At 44.9% G+C, this 21,661-nt stretch overlaps 1 protein-coding gene across 6 annotated transcripts in view; it reads right to left on the minus strand.

Moving 5' to 3' along the window:
- Positions 1-1,981: 1,981 nt before the first annotated feature.
- Positions 1,982-21,661, minus strand: part of CAMTA1 (calmodulin binding transcription activator 1) — a 701,783-nt gene continuing 682,103 nt past the window's right edge. For 4 of the 6 annotated variants that reach the window (XM_083628407.1, XM_083628409.1, XM_083628411.1 and 1 more), the window contains 2 exons: positions 21,160-21,234; positions 1,982-5,884 (listed from right to left, as the gene is read on the minus strand). In XM_083628407.1, coding sequence (XP_083484533.1) covers positions 5,821-5,884; positions 21,160-21,234 — 139 coding nt within the window. In that variant the 3' untranslated portion in view covers positions 1,982-5,820. Of the gene's footprint in view, positions 5,885-17,366; positions 17,398-21,159; positions 21,235-21,661 lie in introns of all 6 variants that reach the window. The other 2 variants (XM_083628408.1, XM_083628410.1) reach the window with 1 other exon arrangement.

The following is a 21,661-nucleotide window of genomic DNA, read 5'->3' on the forward strand; positions in this document are numbered from 1 at the left end:
AAAGAAATGGAAATCTGCAGATGACACCGAACTGGGTGGTGTAGCTAAAACACTGGAAGACTGAAACAAGAAGACAGAGAAGTGGCTAAAACAAATTTCAGCAGAGATAAATGTAGAGTTAAGTATGGAAGGTAGGCAAAACCTGGGCACATATGCGAGATGGCTGACTCACGGCACAACCTGTCACTCAGCCAGTCTTCCAAAGCCCAGAGAGTATTTCCACACAGAAGCAGCTCTGACGTGGCCTTTGCAGTGCTAATGGAAAGCTAGCCTAGGCTGGGCAGAAAGTGCATTTGCATTGCAAAAGCCTTTCCTGTGATTCAGCATGGAAAAGAGCACTGAGGGCAATTCAAGCCTGGCATGTACAAAATACTACTGAGAATCTTAATTGCTGGAGCCCTCTTTAATGCCAGAAGAACAGCACTGATTATTTTGAGAGGTATGGCCTGGAGAACAGGTCCAATGAGGAAAGGTGTTGGGTATGTCTAGCCAGGAAATGATATTAAAATGTTAGAGGACAGAGTCAATTTGTTTTCTGTTGCTTCAGAGCTGGAGGATGGGGGGTGGGGGTCCTGCAGACCTCCAGATATTGTTGAACCACCACCACCAACATGCCCAGAAATGATGGGAACCACATCATAGATTCTCCACCTGCTACTCTAGAGGGAAGGCCATGAACCACAGGGCTTGAAACATTTTAAATGAAACATTAAGAAATTTCCTGATGGTATGAGGACTTTGACAGGCCAACAGACTGCTGTCTTGCAGGGCCCACTGACAGTTGCCTCAAGCGGCAGGGTGGGGAGGGTCAGCAGTCAGTTGATCACCTGCACTTGTTGCCTGTATCTGCTGCCTAGAAAGAGCAGGGCTGCTGGCTTCTAGTTTCCTGTGTGCCAGGGGATGGACGCTTCTCCCGACACCATGAAGAGAGACAGATAATCTGCATTTTCTGCGTTCCTCTTTGGTTGGAAGAGGAACCTGGCTCTCATCCACAGTTTGCCTGGCATTTGCTTCCCCATGGAATGCGAGGGCAGACAAAGGCACTGGGTGCATGGAGCAATCTGGCTGCCATGACCCTAAATCGCGTTCCTGGAGGAACAGGTTATCCTGCTAATTGGGTTTTTTTTTAAACTACAGGTGTGTGCTAGAGGTGATAAACTGCAAAAACGAACCCAGCTACAAGGATTTAAAAGGTTTGGATTGAGAGCGGATTTCATTCGGATGATGGGGGGGGGAGATGGGAGCCCACGGTTTGCTTATATCAAAGTTTTTCTCTACGTTTATGATACAGTAACCTTTCCCGGAATGCAAGTTTTTTTTAAAAAAAAAAGTGATGAAGAAATTGGAATATAAATATGGAATTTAACAAAACTGGAACTGCATGTGTGAGAGAAAGGAACTGAGAGGGAAGAGGGTGGAACGCTACACTTTGAAAATATGGAGCAAAGCCTGCCTTAGCCACAAAAGAGTGTGTTTGACTCTTGGCCATAAATCAGCGGCAGGAAAGAAAGGAGTCTACCAGCTGTGGGAATAGAAGCTTTTGGACTACCTATTTGCAGTCTGGATTCAAACCGTTCTTCCTAGGCTGGAAAAATTGTGAAGGTGGCTTCGCGACTGGAAGCCAAATCATGGCCTGTAAGAATAGCCAGTGGCTGGAGGCATGTCCTGTGTTGTCACAGGGGCTCATGAGAAGCAAAAATGTCCCCCTCAATCATGGAAATGGGTATAGTTTTAATAACATCCCATCTCACTTATGCCCATTTTGCACTCCTGAACAGGTGCCCAAACCTGACAGTGAGTTTTATCCAAGGCTAGCCTGACTCAAGAGTAAACCCACTGAAGTTAATGAACATGACTAACTTAGGTCCATTGATTTCAGTGGGTCTACTCTGAGCAGGATCTAGTTGGTGGCAACCCTGTGTGTTGAAATAGGAGTAGCTATATTAATACATGCATATCTTAAAAAAGAACAGACTTCAAGTGGGGAAATTTTCTTCATTTTTAATTTACAGCAGAAAGAATATAAAGCATTCAGAAAACATTTTCCATATTTTAAGGGCAATTCAAAACATTTTGCATGGTTCCAGCAGCTGAGTTCTTCAACAGATCCATTGATTCAGTGATGCTTTTAACATGCACAGTTACAAAAATAAAACTTACAAAAAGAGACATCTATACTAGGTTTACATGCAAGTCTCGGGGACCCCCCCTCCCCTCTGTTTGGGCGCCAACTGCTGTGTGGAACTGCCATTAAGCGTGCAACCATAGAGGGGGTTCATGTTATATTCTTTATTTCGTTCACACAGGATCGTTCGTTTCACACGTGATGTCACACAAAGGAGCAATTCTGGGTTTTGGGGAGACATACAAGAGGGTCCTGGACTCAGGCGCTCAGGCACCTCGATGATTCAGGAAGGTGGCCCCGAGAGGGGTCTTCCTGTTTCTAACTGAGTCCCGCAACCCAGGAAAGGGCAAGCAAAATATTTTTATTTATTTTAAAAAAACTGATATACTGTCTTGGGAGCGTTCTCAAACCAAACATGCCCGAGGTCATTGATATGCCCAAAGGTGATGGCCCTGATTCAGCAAGGCCTTTTGGCACGTGTCAAACTGGAATAAACACACAGGTTGTTCCAACAAGGACCCCACCTGGAGCTCTCTGAGGAACAAGGGGAGGGGGGAAATGACAGCCGTGACCCTCAGCCTGCCTTGTAGGTCCCAAGCAAGGGCTTCTTGCTCCAGCCTTGGCAGCACCCCGAGAGCCAGGCTAACACTCGGTCAACGCGGATCTGGAAGGGATGAAGCGGAAACACCTCAAGGTAGCCCTGACTCTGAAGAACCCCCTTTTAGGACAAACGGAGGCGGATAGGCTCCCAAAATCGCCACTCGGGTCATGACTGGTGAGGACGGAAAGCAACAAGGGTCAGCCCAAAATGAGACAACAAGCGCACCGTTTGAAAATGGCAAGCAGAGGGTGCTGCCAAGTTGGCGCCTGCTTCTGGCTCCTTGCTCCTCTTTGCCCCCCTGTGCCCAGGAAGGGCCCAGGAAGCCCAGGGCTGGCCTGAGAGGGCAGCAGCAGGAGCTGAGGTCTCCTCTGCCCGCCTGCCCAGCTTTGGGCTTTTCTGTGTTTTCCCCCCTTTACTGAACTGGGCCACAAAACAGCACTTAACAAACGCACAGAGGGGTCTAAGCAGGAGCTTCAGCACACACACCGCAGTTATTTTTCAGTCTTGGAAGTGAAATAAAGGAATTAAAAAAAGAGAGAGAGAGAGATATACAATTTCAATGAGAGAAAAGGCACGGAGAGCTCTGACCCCAGGTTGGCTTTTGTCTTTCTTTTCGCTTTTGTTGCCACAATCTTTGTGTGTTTTAACTCTTCTTTTATAAAGACACCAGTTTAAAAGCTTCACAGAATTGTGAGTATTTTTAGGCTTCACAACAAGCCTCTGAGCAAAGACTACACATTGCATCTGGTGGCTGGGATCAAGCAAGAACAATTACTCTTCCATAAAGCAAAATGCCTAGAGAGGCCAGGCCAAGCGACCAACCCACTGGCAACGTTTCAACTGGCACTAGCAGGATACAGGGCATGGGGGGGGGGAGGCGTGCGGGATGGACGGAGGTAGCCAGGCAGAGCTGGACGGGCAGGCTGGCGGCCCCCCGCCGCCACCTCTGACCTGAGCTACACCCAGTCAAAAGCCAAAATAATCCATCTGACTTCAGGCGCAGCGGAGTGTAGTTCAAAAATCAAGATTTGCCCACCCCCTCACCCCTCACCCCCACTTCCCAGCGTCTACATTTCACATCAGCTTCCATATCGAAATGACTCTTCTAAAACAGATTTCTTTGGCTCCTGTCTATGTGGAAATAGCAATATACCATGACACCCCTACAAAACCTGCTTGCATCTTTTAAACTTTTACTCTTTTTTTAAAATTTTGTGCAATTTTTAGTACATTGTCTGACTTCCAGCAGGAAATATGGATATGTGAAACATATTTTTTTCTACTTTCATACTATTTCTTTTTCTTTTATTTTTTATTTTTTATTTTATGTTCATTCTAAGTGTTCTTTATTGGAGTGAGAGTGTATGGTGTTAAGCTAGATACAATTTTGTATTCTTATGATTATCTGCTTTGCAAAATAACTTAATTTTTCTTAAGCAATATTAGCATTCACTTTACTTGGCACCATTGGCAAAAAAAGGAGAAATTAAATAAAATATTAAAAAGGTAACCAAGAAGGTTAAAAGAAATTTAAATAAACTCCTGGTAGCCAAAATCAAATGTAAACATAACTCTTTTTTTAAAAGTAATGTTACTTTGCCATTTTTTTCCTAAGTCTAAATACATTTTAGCTCTTCTGCTTCTGCAGTTTAGTCATGCGTTAGCAAAATGTTCTTCTAAAGAACATTTAAAATAAAGTTTCTTATAGTGAAATAAAGTTTTTTTTGTTTCATTTTACAGACCATAAGCCACTAATGCTTTGCTTTTTCATGTCTTCTTTTTGTCCTTGAATTCATGCACATCTGTTTTAGTATATACAATATGTACAAACATCCACACTCTTCTCGCTCATTCAGACAAAACTATACAAATACGCAAATTTCTCTTGCCAAGTTATTGACCCTTTGTGAATAAAATAGTTAGCAATTAATCAATATATTCCCTTTCAAATATTTATTTCTCATTTCCATTTCTACCTTCTCTCTATGTACAGAAACTGCCTAGGTTTTCTTTTTTTTTTTTTTTTTTTGAGATGAAATAGCCAAAACAAGAGATTTACTGGCCGGAATGCAGCACCCGACTGCTCGCTCCCTTCGGTGGTAGAAATGTCCAGTCAGCTTATTTGCATGTGACTCTTCGGTCGAACAAGAGGTCTGCAGGTTACCAAAATGCTTTACAAATCATCATTGTTATTAAAGAAGTAAAAATCTTGCGTGAAGTAAGGCCAGAAAATAAAGTGCCAAATATGAGAAGTGCATATGGCAGCTGAGATACTTGAAGGCTCGAGAAAGAGAGAGAGAGAGAGAGCACAAGAGAGAGACAGAGAGACAGAGAGAAAGAAAAAGGAAAACCACCGAACCAAAAGGATCTTTTTGCTTGAGCTGCTCACCCATTCTCTCTCCCCCGCCCCGCACCCCACCCTCTTGCAAAATACCCGTTTGCCTTTAAAAACACTGACAGCTTTCTGGGAAAAGTCCCACGGGATACATTTAAAACCAGCAGATCTAAAAAGTTGCAGAGAGAGATTCGATGAAGAACAAAAAGACACAGGTGTGCAAAGGAGGTGATGGAGGAGGGAAGATGGAGGCCCCGCGCAAGACGGAAGGAAGGTGAGCAGCGCCTTTCCACAGGGAATCCCAACGGTTCCGGGTCTTGGAGATGATTGACAGGTGCAGGAATAGCATTCTTGGGTTGTGGGGTTTTTGCTTTTTTTGGTATTATTATTTGTACAGTTCCACACATTGTTTGTTTTGTTTTAATACAGCCCTATATGAAAAGGATAATTAATTGCTTCTCTTTTTTTTTCATATTTGAGAGGAACGAAGCAACTCATGAAAACGCCTTCCGGGTGTCACTTCCCCCCCATGATCCAACCAAAGATTTGAGTTCCAAGATGTCTTGCTGAACAAATTAAAAGTTGTCCATGAAAGTGCAAATGTAATGACTAAACATTACCATTAAAATCCTGCAGCCGAAATTCTCGGCACTGCAGTCAGTTTCTTTTTTTTTTTTTTTAAATAATTTTTTTTGTAGTTGTTGCATGTTTCTGCTAAAAACAGAAAATGAAAACAGTCTGAAAAGCAATGTCACATTGCTACGGGATGCTGCCGCCGCCGCCTCTTTCTTCAAGTTCCTTGGCCTTTTTCAATTCTTTCGCTCTGAAATGAAAGAAAAGGGAAAATGGGGGAAAGGTATGACGTTTCTGTTTCCAAAACCCTTGGTGTGAAAAATGAAAAGGCATTATGCATTTCTTTATTGTTATTTTTTGGCAGAGGAAGTAACCACCTCATTTTTCTCCCATATTTCACTAATAATTTAAGAAAAGAAAGAAATTAACTGTATCCAGTTGTCACAAAAGGCAAGTGTCATTTGAAGCAGCTTCTAGGAAAAAGCTGGGGGAGGGGGGGAGAATAGCTTGAGCTCTGAAAAGACAGAAGATCTATCTGTAGACTGGTAGTTCCCATGTCTAGAATATATGCCAATCACCTGTTCTGGATGCTGCTATGCGTCTTCTGAAATAACAGGTTTGCAGTTTGGGAGTGCTTATGGATCCACCTTTGTCCCCAGAAGCTCAGGAGGCCTCAGGAGCTAGGAATATCTTTTACCAGCCTCGTTGGTGTGTCAAATACAGACGTTCTTGGACAGGGACAGTCTGGCCATGGTGATTTATGCATTGGAAGCCTCAATACTTGATTACTGCAATGCATCTACGTGGAGCTACCCTCAGGCATTGTCCAGAGGCTTCAGCTGGTTCCAAACACTGTGGCTAGACTTGTTGGGGGTCCGACTGTCGCCAGCACAAACCTCCGGTGCTCAAGTTTGTACTGGCTGCCCATTCGCAACCGGGCCAGTTTCAAGATTCTTGTATTAATTTACAATGTGTTTTAAGAATTTGGCTGCAAGACACCTGAAGGATGGCCTAATCCCTTATATCCCTGTTCGATCACTGAGGCCTTTGGGGGGCATCACTGTTAGCAGTCCCATGTGGCTCAGATGCATGTAGCCCAATTTTATGAAACTCCTAATTGCAGTCAGACAGGTCCCCTGCCTACTGAACTTCTGGCATCTACTAAAAATATTTTTTTAATCCCAGCTGGTCTTTTAATTGAAGTTTGATTTTATAGTTTTAACTGGTTTATACTTTTTGTATTGCTTATTTGTAAACTGCTTAGTCTATTGTAGTTAAATAGTATATAAATGAATTGTTTAAATAAAAAACATTTAAATGTACATTAAAAAAATAATCCAGAGAGGTGGTGGTGCTTGATCCATATTGGAATCCCGGTAGGTAGCACGTAATGGTCTGTGTTCTTTTAACTCTTTGCCTTCTGCTGTGATCCCAATCAGGACCCTATACCTGCAGTTTGCATGGAGGAATAAAGCTCTCATCTAAACAAACAGGTGTTTTCACCCAAATTCCCTGCTGCTCACCAAGCAAGGTTCCTGATCTGGATTGCCCCTTCAGACACATGGCATTTTGTGTAAAAAAGACCAGCTACACGTAAAAGGTACAGCTACGTAGTGGTACCAACATGGCAAGGGCTTCTTGTCTCTCCCTCAGCCCCACCTCTGGTCAAAAGCTGGCCAAGATAAGTTCAACATAAAGACCAGCCTTTCTCCTGAACCTTCTGTTGCAGTCAGCTGCATATGTAGGATCTCAAGGTATGCACAGGAACTTTCCATGAGACCAAGAATGATGCTCACTTCAAGGTGGGTTCAGACAACCTGCTCACAACCAGCTTGGCCATCTTTGCTGGACAGCGAGCATGCTGAAGGGATGAAAATATCATCTAGCAATGCACCTCCACTGGCTGAAGCCATGGGCAAGTTGTCTAGCGCCAACTGAAATTGTCAGACGAGTAACTCTTCCTGGTGATGGACTTATCCTGTCTTTTCTCTCTTTATGTGCCTCTGTTGGAGACAACACTGGTCTGCCAGGCTTCCCAACTGGCTCCTTGGCCAAGACAGAGGTTGGAATGACCTTTCCTTTTTTGCCCCATGAAGCTAGAAACCTTTCCCTCTTTTTTATAGTTCTTGTCACTGTCCACAAAGCCCTTTTGTCAAGCGTCTTCCCACCTCTTTCTTGACTTGCAACCTGGCCGGTTAGGCACACCATGTTCACAGTGAGGTGAGGCAATAGACATGTTAAATTCAGAAAGAGGAGATACATGTGTCAGGCCAGGCGTGCTTTTCCCATGCAAAGCCCACATTTTCCCATTGTGGACCCATTCACTGAGGTAGAAGACCCACCTGCTATGGGGTCTCATTGAGGACATGCATGATCAATCGAAGCTGGTGGCTCCTTTGCAGACATGCTGAGTCATGCAAAGTCTAGGCTAACAGAGCACTTCTGCTGGAGTGGAGGGGATGCAAGTCATGCTTTGTTGGCACCATCTGTCATCATCAGCATGCAGTGTCTGGACTGGTGGAGACCAGTTGCCATTGTCTGGAAAATGCATGCGGATTCTCGCCACATTCCACATTTGCGCGAGTACAGATGTCGTCTAGAAATTTACACAACGCCTTTCTTGGGACCAAATCAAGTGGCTGACTTGCTTGAATGCTGAGGTTTAAACACCAGACCAACTACTTAATAGATAGACAATTGTTGACTCTTGAGGTATTAAGAGCTTTGTGATGCTCCTTGGCTGAAATGGATGTAGACTCCAGAGCTGCAGTTTCTGATGTGACCACAAGATGTAACAATGACCTTTAACATGAGCCTCACCTCCATATACCTGTGCCTTGGGCCAGGCCAGGCAGATCTACACAGAACGCTGATGCAGACTCGATGTAATGGATGTGTTGGCGATAGATGGGTGGCTCCTTGCTGCCTAGGCTTGCTGGCTGCATGCAACCAGGTTGGGCTAGAGATGGATCAGGCCCCTTTTTCTGTGTGGGTATTGGGGCAGGGGAGTGATACTAACTTGCTTTGAGCAACTGTTTCAAACACAGGTAGGTTTAAAATAATTTTATGCTTTGTTGGAAACACTATATCCAGTTTTACAACTATGTGCAGAGTACTAAATCGATAATATATAGTGCTAATGAAATTGCAGGTTCAATACGACCATGATGCCACCAGCCAAAATCACATCCTTACTCTCCTTCCTCCTTGATGCAAAGACACTTCTCCCCGTTTTGCAAAAGACTAAATATTCCAATTTATTTTATTCAGCAAAATTTATATACCATTAGTCAAATCTCCTAACATTGCTCTCACTTTCTTTTGGTTTTGTTGCTATTTTCTCTTATTTTCCAAAAACATTAAGCTGCAAACATTTGAAGAACACTTTGACTTTTCTGGGATATGTTCAGAAAAAAGCCTCCCTTCCCAGCAGACCTTGGCTATGTTCTCGAGCTATCCTACCATTTCAGTGGAGATGCTGGTGAGACTCAACAGGCCTAGCCAGCACTCCATGGAAGGGGAATGCACACCCTCAAACCTATCCCCAATCTTCCGCAGCAGTAGGAAGGAAGTTTGGAGAACACTTAGGCCATTCCGAATAGGGGACACTGGCATGTTTTCTCCTCCCAAATGGATAGGCATAAAAATATCCATTCCACCCACTCTCTCCAACGTTTTATTGTGCAATCCTATTCACACTTACATCCGTGTAAGCACCGTGGAGAACACTGTGATTTACTGATGAAGAAACCCAGGAATCAACTACAAGATATGGTAGCAAGAGAAATCTGGTTCAAATATAGTTGAAAACACCCTGATTAGTTGAAAAGTCTAAAAAGTGGAGTGGGTATTTGTACACTTAGTGGTCAAACCCTGAGGCATGAAGATTACACTACAACAGAGGCAGACATCCAGACACCATAGAGTTAAACAAGCCCCACACAGAGCAGAATACTGAGTGGGATCTTCCATCTCCTTTCCCCATTCTAATCTGATGAGGGTTGGGCGGTTGCTTCCAGTAGCACCCAGAGCATCTTACTTGTGGGATAGAAGCTTCATTTACAATTTAGATGATATGGATGCAGCTGAGAACTTTAAACTAGAAACACTTTCACTGTGCATCATTTCAATAAAGGATGTGGTCACACCCCCCCACCCCGCTGCCAAGTAGATGCCTCACGCCCCCTCCAAGCAGAGAATTTCCTTTGCTGCTTTCTTTGATGAATCACAAGGGGGTTGCATAACATACTGAAGAAGCAATGGCAGAAGCGGAAGCCCTGAAAAGCCACCTGCGGACAAAGCCCTCTGCCCAATTATCCACCTCCCCACCCCAACTTCAGATGACGATATTGTGAGCAAAATGAGTTAGGTCTAGTTAGGCGGGGAAAATAACTTTGTAAGAGCAGAGAAATGGCTGAGTGAGTAAAAAGCACATTGCAAAGCTGTCTTGCATCACAGCGGACTCCAAAATGCCCAGCCAAAGAAATGCTGGATGAAGTGGACAGCAGAACTGGTTGGGGCAATGCGGAAGGTCAGAAACTGACCGGTGAAGGAAAAGGAGCAGAGGGTGGCAGTGGAGTGGGTGGAGCCCCAGGGTGGGACTTTAGAATCAGTTACCTGTTTCTCTTAGAGCAGTAATGGCTCGTGGGAAATTTGGGAAATGGGGGCTCCTCCCTTTTTCCAGATCTCTCATTTGGGTTGCAAAGCAAAAAGAGAGAGAAGGCCCAATAAGAGAGACACCCCAGAGCATGTGGCCTGCAACTTAACACACTGATTTGTACTTCGAAAGAATTCAGCTCCTGAAAGAGGCAAACGGAACAAGATTACTTTGGAAATGGTGGCTGTGGCTGCCTTGACGCAGACCACATGTGATGCGTTATTTTCTCATCCCTGCTCTCTTGGACAAGTTTAGACAAGTGGTGACAAGTGTCTTAAGTCACATGGACTTCTTGAGAACTGGGCTGCAGCAACCCTTTCTCCCTCCCTTGAACAGGGCCTCCCCAGCCTAATTCCAGGCCAAACTTCCTCTTTCTATCCCTCTTCTTTGTGTAGTGAAAGGCATTTGTCTGCTGGCTGTTTCCCTCCCTCCCAGCCTTTCAGAGTTTCTCAAGAGTTCCTCCTACTGCTCCTATTACTGGCTTCTCTCTGTGCTCCCACCTGCCCTGCCTCCTTGGGTGGCTTTCTTGCACTTAACCCCAGATTGGCTTTCCAACAACAAATCCACCATTCTCTTTAGCTTCACTCTTGGCCTTTGAAAGTCTCTCCCTGGTGTTGTTTCCACCTCGCTGAAGGATCTCAGGCCCTGATGCTGCAGGGAGATGCTGTATTTGCCCAAGGCATGAGAAGTCCAGGTTAAACAAGAAAGAAAGAAAGAAAGAAAGAAAGACACCATCTAACTATGCACTCTCAAGGTGGCACAAGAACTGGGAAGCTGATGAGACTTCAGAAGAAACCAAAAATCCAATGTCATATATAAATGGCTAGTGGTTAATTCAGGTTTCAAACATAGTAAGAGACATACTTACCAAAAGACACTATTGTCAGTACTCAGTCACCCTTATTGAATATAACAATGAATATACTACAACCTGTTTAAATACAGATGCTGCTATCAATGGGACCACTCCCAGATCTGGAAAATTTATCTTTGCACCTGAAGAAGCTGCACAGCAGAGGTAGCCAATGGGTTGCCCTTCAGAAAATGTTGGACTCCAATTCCCACCAGCCCTAGCCAGCATGGCCAAAAGTTAGGGATGATGGAAGTTGGGATCCAGCAAAATTTGGTGGGGGAACCATGTTGGTTACCCCCCACTCAATAGAGAACTGTGAAAAGAGCAGCTCTGAAAGGTTTGCCTGTGGGAACCCTTCAGACATGTCCTTTGTGGAGCTGTTAAGATGTACACTTTGGCTAGAGAGGTCTTTTTTTATTCAACAATATTCACAAGAGGGCTGTACATATAAGGAAACTTACTCACTGAACATAGTATATCTATCTTTTCGCCAATTGCCCATTTTTCTTCTTTAACATGAAATGGCAGCAACAGCTAAGCCTGCTTTGACATGCAAAAGTGCAAGGAACCCCTTACACAGCTATGACAGATGTTCCCTGAGCAGCCCCCAAGCTGTGGGGCCAAGACAGTGTTGTCTTGCCAGCGGGAAACCCCACACCTTTCCCAAACAATTAGAAATGCCTCACACAGCTGAGCTACATGCTTCCCTCTCCTACACTGCTTCCAGGGAATGCCATGTGTGTAAGTGCAGGGGCCAGGACCCCACTCCTGTGCAAAGCCCACAGGACAGTGCCAGAACGCCATTGCACCAGGTATGGAGGGTCACCACTGGCAGAGGAACCATGAAACCCCATTGTAGGAGCTCTGGAAACAGCCATGCTGAACTACAGATCAGGTCCCAGCTACGGCTTCTCCACTCCAGGTCTGAGCTGTGGACAGCTATTTCTGTATCCTGACCAGCGGTGCATATTCTCAAGCCCAAAGATGCCTCGGAGGTCAGTCACTGGAACTGAGAGCTGAAGCAGGCAGACCGTAGTGCTCTGTTGAGCAGGCAGAGGAAGAAAGCCCAGAGTCCCAGGACTTATGTTACATCTGTCCAATCCAGAGGTTTCATCTAACCAGCCGATCACACTGACTCTGAGGCTTATGCATGCATACACATATACATACTCATGGATGGGTTATTAGGTTAGGCCCAGGTTTCAAACCTCAAAATCTTCCTATGCATTGTGACTCCTTGTCATGGCAAAAGCAGCTGCTGCAGCATTTGCCCACTCCTGAACCAGGACAGAGACCTAGACAAGAGAAGCCAGACTAGGCCTGCCTCAAAGCTTCTAACTGAAAGAGGCCAGCTGTGCGCGCGCTTTGTGCTGTGAGGTGCATGGGGGCTGTACAAATTCTCATGGCAACTGGGAAGGAGCAGCAGCAGCATTCAGAGATGTGAGTGTGTCCCGCACATGCACAGCAACGGCAATCGCAGCCACAGCAGGTGTGGCCTTGTATAGGAGGGCAGAGCAGCAGCAGCTCCCTCTTGTTCGCTCTCGTGGGGAAATCAAAGCAGCAGAGATGGTCATGGCCGCCTGATGCAGAAGCCCTGGGGGTTGCAATGTGAGGAGGAGGTGGAGGCGCAGGAGTGGGTCTGGGCTGACATGAACCATGCTAAAAACAGGTGCCCAAAGCCACCTTAACATGCAACCATCCAATTCTCCCCGAAGGGACGGACCATGGCACAGGTGGCTCCTATTCCTCACCTCCACGCACCTTTATCCCTGGCTCAAAATGCCAGGGATAAAGGTGATAAATGTCAGAGTAGACCCATTTGAAACAACAGACATGACTAAGTTAGGACAATTAAATTTCATTATTATATTTATTTTTATCCCAACTTTTTTCCTGACAGGGACTCAAGGCAGCTTACACAGAAGTAGAAACAACAGTCTATGCTGAGTAAAACTTATTTGATGGGTGGGGTATAAATAAAATCATCATCATCATCATCCAACATTCTAGCATAGTGTTTTATCTCCATTTTGATCTGCATATTCACTCCCTATTTTATATTTTCATTTTGCATAAAACTGCTGATTTGGATTCCTGGGCTTTTCTGAATCCTGGATACCTTCAACAGCGGGTGATCCATCTCCCGACACTGGACTATACAACTGTTGTTAAGGCGCCTGGGAAAGCAGGAATTGTCAAGTAGGAGACTTGGGAGTTCATCTAGCTGTTTTCCTACTCCCGAGATCAACAGAGAGAAGTGGGAATCCTATACTATGCCCCAAGTGACATACATGGTTGGTAGCAAGGAGAGGGAGAGACAAAAAGAGAATGGGACACCCGTTGCTACTGGGTTATCTTACAGGGTTGGTGCGCCATGGCAAGTCCAGATTTGGTGCTGATTTGTGTGGAAGTGCCCTGTGGTTGCCAGTGAGATTAAAGCTCTCGCTTCCCCTTCGACAAATCTGCAAAATTACTGAAGGACCTGATTGGACTCTCCTCCACCTGCCTAAATAGAACATAGTTGAATAACTAAAATGGTATTTTGGGGTTCAGCCCCTAGAATGCTTTTAGGTCAGCTGTCAGATCAAGATCCTTTGCAAAGCAAAGATCCATATTATAGATGCTCAGCTGATGGCCAAATGTAGCAGCTTTCATGGCTTTTGTTGGGAAGTGGCTGCCTGCACTTACTACTAGGAAAGACTCTGCCTCCTGCCGCAAAGCCTCCCTCTCAGCACTTTAGGGGGCTCTCTCTTACTGTGCCTGTCTTTATGTGTTTCTGAGTCAGCCCCAGGCTCTGGACTCTCATGTCCCCCTCTCTCATCAGCACTGTGAGTTTTCTCTTTGCTCACCCCCTAGGTGCCTAGTCCTAGCAGCAGCTGTTTCTACCTGTCAGAGCAGCTGTCCTAACACCTCCCTTCACAAGCTGTGCTATGGGGCTGCTCCATGGACCCAATCCTGAAGCTATTTATCATGCCTCTAAGGCCTAGTTGAACTGAGAGACACCCCACGTCCCCCTTGTATGAGGCAGGATCTTCCCATGCTGGGAATTATCCTTCTCATTTTGCAGCCCTGTAAAAATTGCCAGGCGAAGGGAGAGAAAGAGGCGGTGCAGTGGCATTTTTTACTGTAGGATACCAAACATGGCATCATCAACAAACTTATGGGACAACCAGTAAACAAACGTGTTGCTTTTTCTTTTTTCAAATCCCAGCTTGGCAGCACACAACCGTTCTAAAGGTATTGTATAAAAGGGAAAGCTCCCTCACCTATACCAAATGTGCCAATAGATTTGGCAATGGGAGAGTCAAATGGCATCAAAATGGGTTCCACTGTCCAAAACCGGTGTCCACACAGCAGTGAGCAGACCCTGCCATGCACACACACTTGTTACAAAGTGTGTTCACAAAGGCGTGAGGCCACTCTCCAGCCCCCTTCAAAAGCAATTCTTCTGCATCAGTCCAGCCTTGCATTTGTGAATGGGAGGCTTCCTTGCCCACAGTACTGAGGCAGTGGACAGACTTCCATTGCTCAGCATCCAGTGCACTTCCACCCCTGGATTGTGAAGCCATACACACACAATGGTGTCAGCCACAACCCACATCTTCCCTGCAGTTTCTTGAGAAATACTGTATTTGATGGTGTTTTGATGGTGGCGTTGAGAAATTATCTTGCTGGGGAACTTTAGGATTCCAACACAGAACTACATGCCAGAGAGTTCCCTGGGTAGAGGGAATGGCTATTAACCCAATTAAAAAACTACCACGTAGCTAATAAACTTCTACTAGACAGCCACAGAAAGAAATGTGACAAGCTCAACACCTGCAACAGGATAGGAAGACATATTTTGGGAAGATGTGGTCACCACTTGAGATGTAAGACTTTCAGAATTGTTGTGGGGTGTGTGGTTTTGTTTTGTTTTGTTTTGTTTTGTTTTGAGGAGAGGGCTTTTTCTGGACAAACATCAGTGGGTTTGTTCACACCAGAGTTTATTGTGTGTTTGCAGCTGTTTGCTTTCCCATTTAATTTGCATTATCCACATGATGTTACCCTCAAACACCAATCCTTTCCCGACACAGGGGGAATGTGACGTTGGTGGAAATTGGGCTCCAAACTACTGCACTTGGAACTGCAAACTATTTATTTAGGGGTGGGCGGATCTATTTTCACTTTCTGCTACTCACCTTTCCATGCTCAGTACTATCTCAATACCGTCATTTCTTTTCCAGTCATATTCTTAATTATTTTCACTGCACTCCCGAATGGTGTACAGCCTTGTGGTTTTTTCCCTTTTGATCTCTCAAATTTGCACAAAACCAGAAAACTGTACAAGCAAACCACGCACACACAAAAATCTGCACCAAATACTGAACAGTATTAATTTCAAAGTATGTGCTGAAAACATACAATTGCTTTAATTTCTTTTCTGGCACACTCCCGAATGGAGGAGTGTAGCCTTAGATATTTTCTTTTGATCCTTCAGATTTGCACAAAGTCAGAAAACTACAAAAGTGTGTGCTAAGAATTAAAAATTGCCTGCCCAGTTATCTGTACACATGCCCTGTCAGTATTTATTTGGCACAACTGAATCAGCAAATTAGAAGGCAGGGAAAAACGCAAAAGGGAATGCTTACTGACATGAACAAGAAAGATAAAAGTTCTTCCTCACAGGCAAATTCATGTATATGCAGCCGTGAACTAATTCAAATGTGGGGCGGGGTGTGTGTGTGCATTAACAGCTCAATAATGCTCAGTTGTGGACAAACCCCATGATTAAGCCACTAAAGGACTCAGCAGAGAATGGAAAGAAAGCTATACAAGAAATCTTAAGGATGATTTTCTTCATCGCTGCTGCCAGCTTCAAGGAGGAATGTTGCCATTGAATCTTGCTGGCTACTCTGATGTGGTTCACATTTAAAAAAAATGATATAACTAAAAGAATATATGAAATAAAATCCCATATCCGAGGCAGTTCCAAGAACAAGATGCCCAGCAAACTGCAAGATTGGCTGGGTGAGAACAGACCCCCACAACAAATGAGGAACAAGGACAGCATATCCTCTAACTGTGCAGAAAGCAGATAAGATGAGGTGCTTGGTCCTGGAGGGTCTTCCCCAGCACTGCTGCTGGAGATGGACATTCTGCATGCAAAGCGTGTGCTCTCCTGCTCCAGACACATGAAACTACCTGATTGTAAGCCAGGCAGTGGATCTTCATTTCTGCTTAGTGCTGCCTGCTCTGATTGGCAGCAAGGGCTCTGCTGAGTCTCTTTCCCAGTCCTGCAATCCAGCAGCTCACATCCAGCCCTCCTCTCTTTAGCCCCTACTGACTTTCAGAAGTCATTCATGGAGCAAGATGTCGGCTTTGTAAGGACATGGAAGGAAAAGAGAGCCTGCATGATGCCACTGCAGTTGTGTGTGTTGCTCTCAGGTCAGACCTGGGCTGCCTGATCCAGGCTGGGGGCTTCTCCCAGATCCTGAACTACAATAGACAACAGCTACGGTTAGGCTATCAGTATTCATCAAATCCATAGACTTCATACTACCTGCCATCGGCAAGGGCGGATCCTGTGCCTTTAGAGGGGCCACCCACCCACAATGTTTTACTTGGCTGAGCCCTCGTCCCCCAGCACCCCAGTTCCTGATTCCTGTCCTGAAGTGCTGAGAGCCAGCGCTTCCTAGGCTAGAGAAGGAAGCTCTCACAGAAAGTCTGTTCAACAAAGCACTGAGGCCTTGTGCTGGATGGAGCCTTGCTTTCAGGCTATGGGCAATTTTGTATAGACAGAAGCAGATACCATCCACAGAGAATGTAGCTAGGTAGGCTCAGTACAGCTGCTACTGGGGGTGGGGGATAATGGGACAGAGATTTCTGCCCCATTCCCTTTCATTGGTCAGCATGCCCCATGATGGATGGACAGGAGTATTCCCTCCCCACCCCTGCTCCGTTCATGCATCTGTAACAGCTACTGCAGGTAGTACGAAGCAGCGGTGTTAGTAACCGCAAGAGTTAGTTGTGGCATGGTCAGTTTCCCCGATTCAGAGAGAATTCAATGGATGTGAAACTTCATGGTCATCATCTCAGCTGCAGCCCCATGCAAGCAAGCAGAAAGCAAAGAGAGAGAGACATATATATATGTGTGTATATATGTATATATATATAGTGAGATATATATAGATATATCATTTTAAATGGAAGAGAAACAGTCCAGCAGGCAGCTAAACTCACCCTTTTGTACCGCCTATGGTCCACCAGAGGGCTTCAGATGCGCAAAACGATAGCAAAGAGCTATTAGCATATAGATGGCAACAGGTAGACACCTTTTATTCAACAGCTTCAGATCAAGGAGGATAGGCAAGCTGCCTGTTCTGGGGAAGGGACAGGGAGAGGAGAGGGTGGCCAAGGTGGGGGGTGTCAGATCTCAGGGGCCAGCTTGCAACAACCTACGTGCTGGGAGGGTGGGGCCAGTTGAGTAGCACCATACAATATTGAGCAAAACCCAAAGACGGGTCTTTTTTATTGAAGCTGGGTGGGAAGTAGATTGAGGTTCCAAGACCCTCCTTCTCTGACTCAGAAGACTAGAACAAATTTTCTTAGAAAGACTATGTGATAATCAGAAAGAAGGTGTTCCTTAACTGTAACCCCAGGGATATGGTGGGCTACGAACACAGCAAGAAGTATCTAAGCCGTTGTCAAAACCTTGTAGCCATCTTGGCTCACTGACCAAAACTTCACTTTCTTACCAAGGTTCAAATTAAGTAATGAAAATCCATTAATCAAAATCAAAATTCTGATTAACAACAGATTCAACAGAAGGGTGCTGGCCACTTTTCCAAAGGAGCCCCTTCCCTTTGCTTCTTGATCCCAATATGCTGTTTTGCCACCTGAGGTGTTTTCTGCTGGAAAAAGTTAGTCATGCCTTATTACTTGTTTCAAAGCCAAACTAGTCATTTGCTGTGCACAGGATGTCAAGAAACACCAGCAGATGGGGCTACAGGTATGACATCTGGACTGCCAATTGATAACCTGCTTGCCCCTGGTGTACATCCTTAAAAAGTGCTGTCAAGTTCAAAGCATATTCAGGGCTTATCCAAACTTCCTCTTGTTCCGCTACTTTCCTCTGGGGAAAACCACTCTTTAGAACTCATTGGGAGTGCAATTTGGGTTTTCTCTGGAGTGACGTTTGCTCTGATTTAGAGCTAGGCAGTGGGTTTTCCGTAGGAAAGGAGTGAGACAAGTGGAAGTGTTGATGAGCCCTTGGAGTCAGGCTATCACAAGCTAAAGAGGCTACCACTTTGCTTTGTCATATCGCCATTTGTCCCTTCCATAAGAGGTTGTGTTTTTTTGGGGTGGGGGGGAGGTTTGCATCTCTCCCTCACATATGATAGGAAGAATGGTACAAAATACACAAACAAACACAGAGGCCATTGTGTGAGCAACTCCTAGAAACCAGAATGTTACCAACTAATACATGGGCTGTGGTTATTTTGAAAGAAGTATATACTTGGAGCTCCAAAATCTTTTAACAAAGTCTGTCAAACAAAGGTTCTTTGAGTAAATGGAGCAGAGATGGCAATACAAGTGAATTAGTATCCAGTTAAACAACAAAAGACATCAGATGAAAAATCAGGCCAGTGGCCCATCTAGTCCAGCATCCTATTCTCACATTGGCCAACTGGATGGTTATGGGAAGTCTACAAGCAGGACTTAAAAGCATCCCCTCTTGCAGTTTTCCAGTGACTTGTATTCAGAAATATTACTGTCTCCAATTAGGGAGGCAGAGCATAACCATACTGGCTATTAGCCACTGATAGCCTTATCTTCCATGAATTTGTCCAATCCTCTTTTTAAGCCATCCAGATTTGTGGCCCTCAATGTCTCCCGTGGGAAAAAAATCCATAGTTTAATTATACACTGTCTGAAGGAGTACTTTCGTTTGTCTGTCCTGGATCCTCTAACATCCAGCTTCATTGGATGTCTACGAATTCTAGTGTTACAAGAGATGGTTATTACATCAAGATAATATTGGAGTCTTTTTGTTAGGACTAATCAGAATGGACCAAGCAAACCTTTGAATTCTCCAGAACTCTCTGTCCTATTCAGAGTAGACCCACTTAAGTTCATGGGCATGACTAACTAAGGTTCATTAATTTACATGGGCTTACTCTAAAAAGAGCTTAGTTGGAATATCCCAAAAGCTGTACTGTTTGGGGGCTTCTTAGTTTAGATAACAGAAGAGTAAGAAGTAGGTAGGGATGAGATGGGGTGAAATTAGACAGAGGGTTTGCCTTCCTTCTCTCACAACGGTATAATTTGGGGTTGCTCTGAACTTAGTGGGCAGTAGATTCAGGACAGAAAAAGAAATTACTTTTGACACAGCATGTAGTTAGCTTGTGGAATCTGATTCTACCAAATGTGGCTTCAGTGGCTTTAAGAGGGGATCAGGCAAATTCATGGGGGACGAAGAGGCCTGCATTACTGATTTCAATAATGGGTTGTATCTAATGCTAGTCCAACTTGGAGTGCACTCATTGAAATTAAGGTAACAAATTGAGCCATGGCTATTAATTTCAATGGGTCTATCATGAGTAGGGCACAACTCAATAGTTTTAAAACTCATTTCCTCAGTTGTATTTCCTGAAAAATGTGCACACTCATTAGTTGCTATAGCCATTAAAGCATCTTGGTCTGTGACTGAAAAGTGCTTTCATGTACCACAAAACCTGTTGCTCTCTCTGAGCACAAGAAAAGAAAAAATCATAGAATATGACTTACTTGAAGACTAAGAAGGCCCCATTCCAGCTAGAAGGAGCTGGTAACAATATGATTCTACAGATTCAGCCCCACTGAGTTCAGTGGAGCTTACTTCTAAGTAAGTGGGTATAGGATTGCAGACTCATTGCCTTGAGCAGCTTTGAACTGTTGCTGGGAGCCATGAAGGCATCATACAGAGGCTTGTCAATCTAAGACAGCTTCTGCACTTAAGTGACTTCCCACCACCCCAGCCCAAACTGCAGGTGAAGTGCACAATTCCAGCCTAGCAGCAATTCTACTTGAAGCTTGGCTGCCCATTCAAACCCCACAATCTTTGTTGGTTGCACTCATTTGCACTCTGCAGTTTCCAGCATCACCCAACTAGTCCTAAATCTGAAATGACATACTTTATCCTGGGTCATATGCAGAAAAGCTCTTAGTTCCCCTTCTGTTCCTTCTTAGCACATCCACCCAGCCACTTTCCTCTTGCCTCCCCTCCTCATGTGCCAAACTCTGAAATTTCAGCTGGCCTTTCTTCATCCTGAAGCAACAGGAGCACCCCCTCTACACCCCACTGCTTGGACTGACAGTCCTCTTGGGATGGATCCCACAGAAGCATGTCCTATTGCCTTACCTGGGGGTACCACAGACTTATACTGTCCTGGGAGGGAAACACAGGGGGCTTTTTTGAACCTAAAAAAAAATTTCTGCAGACATTGAGCCTGTCAGGAAAGGTGCTGGGTTCCTATTGACCATGCCCACATCACCAAAGCATCAACCACACAATAAACTGACAGGGCAGTTTAGTATCTGTTTTTTGAAACAATCATTAATATTTCTATAAGGTATAGGGAACCACTAATATAAATATACAGTATGCATCTGTATATGTTTAAAGGCAGGCAGCTCCCTGAAGCATGTAAGAGGGTCCAAACCAAGAGCAGATCTAGCACTCAACAGTGATGTTATAAAACCAGATTTACACTGCAGGCAAAGGTTCACGTGGCTGCAGCCAAGAGTGTTGTGCCTGCCTTTGCCCTCAGAGGCCCAAGTCAGCTTCCCATGGACAACATCCATGGACAAACCAACACTCATGATCCAACCAGGCTCCAATCCTCTGGGGAGCACCTGAACTTTGTTTCTTGGCACAACCATTTGCAGCCCCCCAAGTGATTGTCCCCACTACCTTCCAATCCTTGGTCTGTAGCCCCCAACTAGGAATCTTGGTGAGGGCACACCTAGAAACTGAACGCTGGTGATGTCTCACCTGTGGCGGCAGCGTCGTAAAAAACGCATGATCTTGCGAGCAGCTTGGTCCTGCTTCTTGGTGAGCAAGCTGCTTCTGCAAGAAAGGAGGGAAGGAAGAGAACATCAAGGTCCAGGAGATACCAAGGAGGAAGTGGGGAGGGGAAAAGGCCATCTAAGTAAATGGTAGTAGAGCATCTGCTTTCAATGCTGAAGAGCTCAAGTTCAATCCCAGACACCTCGAGTTAGGCTGGGAAAGACTCACTCCCCCTTTCTGGAACCCTGGACAGCCTCTGCCAGTCAGTGCAAACAATACTGAGCTATATGGACCAACTGCCTGCCTGTGGTATATAGAGCAGCTTGATGCTACTATGAGGAAGACTGTCCAAGCTGATGTCTGTAAAAACTTTAGTGCTTTTACTCATAATAAGGGAGGCTGGCTGACAAAACACTCCATGTATTTTTTTGCTAGTTTCTTTTTATTTTGTCTGTTTTACTTTCTCTCTCTCTCTCTCTCCCTCCTT

The sequence above is a fragment of the Podarcis filfolensis genome (genome assembly GCF_964270895.1).
Source record: "Podarcis filfolensis genome assembly, chromosome: 8".
Lineage (NCBI taxonomy): Eukaryota > Metazoa > Chordata > Lepidosauria > Squamata > Lacertidae > Podarcis > Podarcis filfolensis.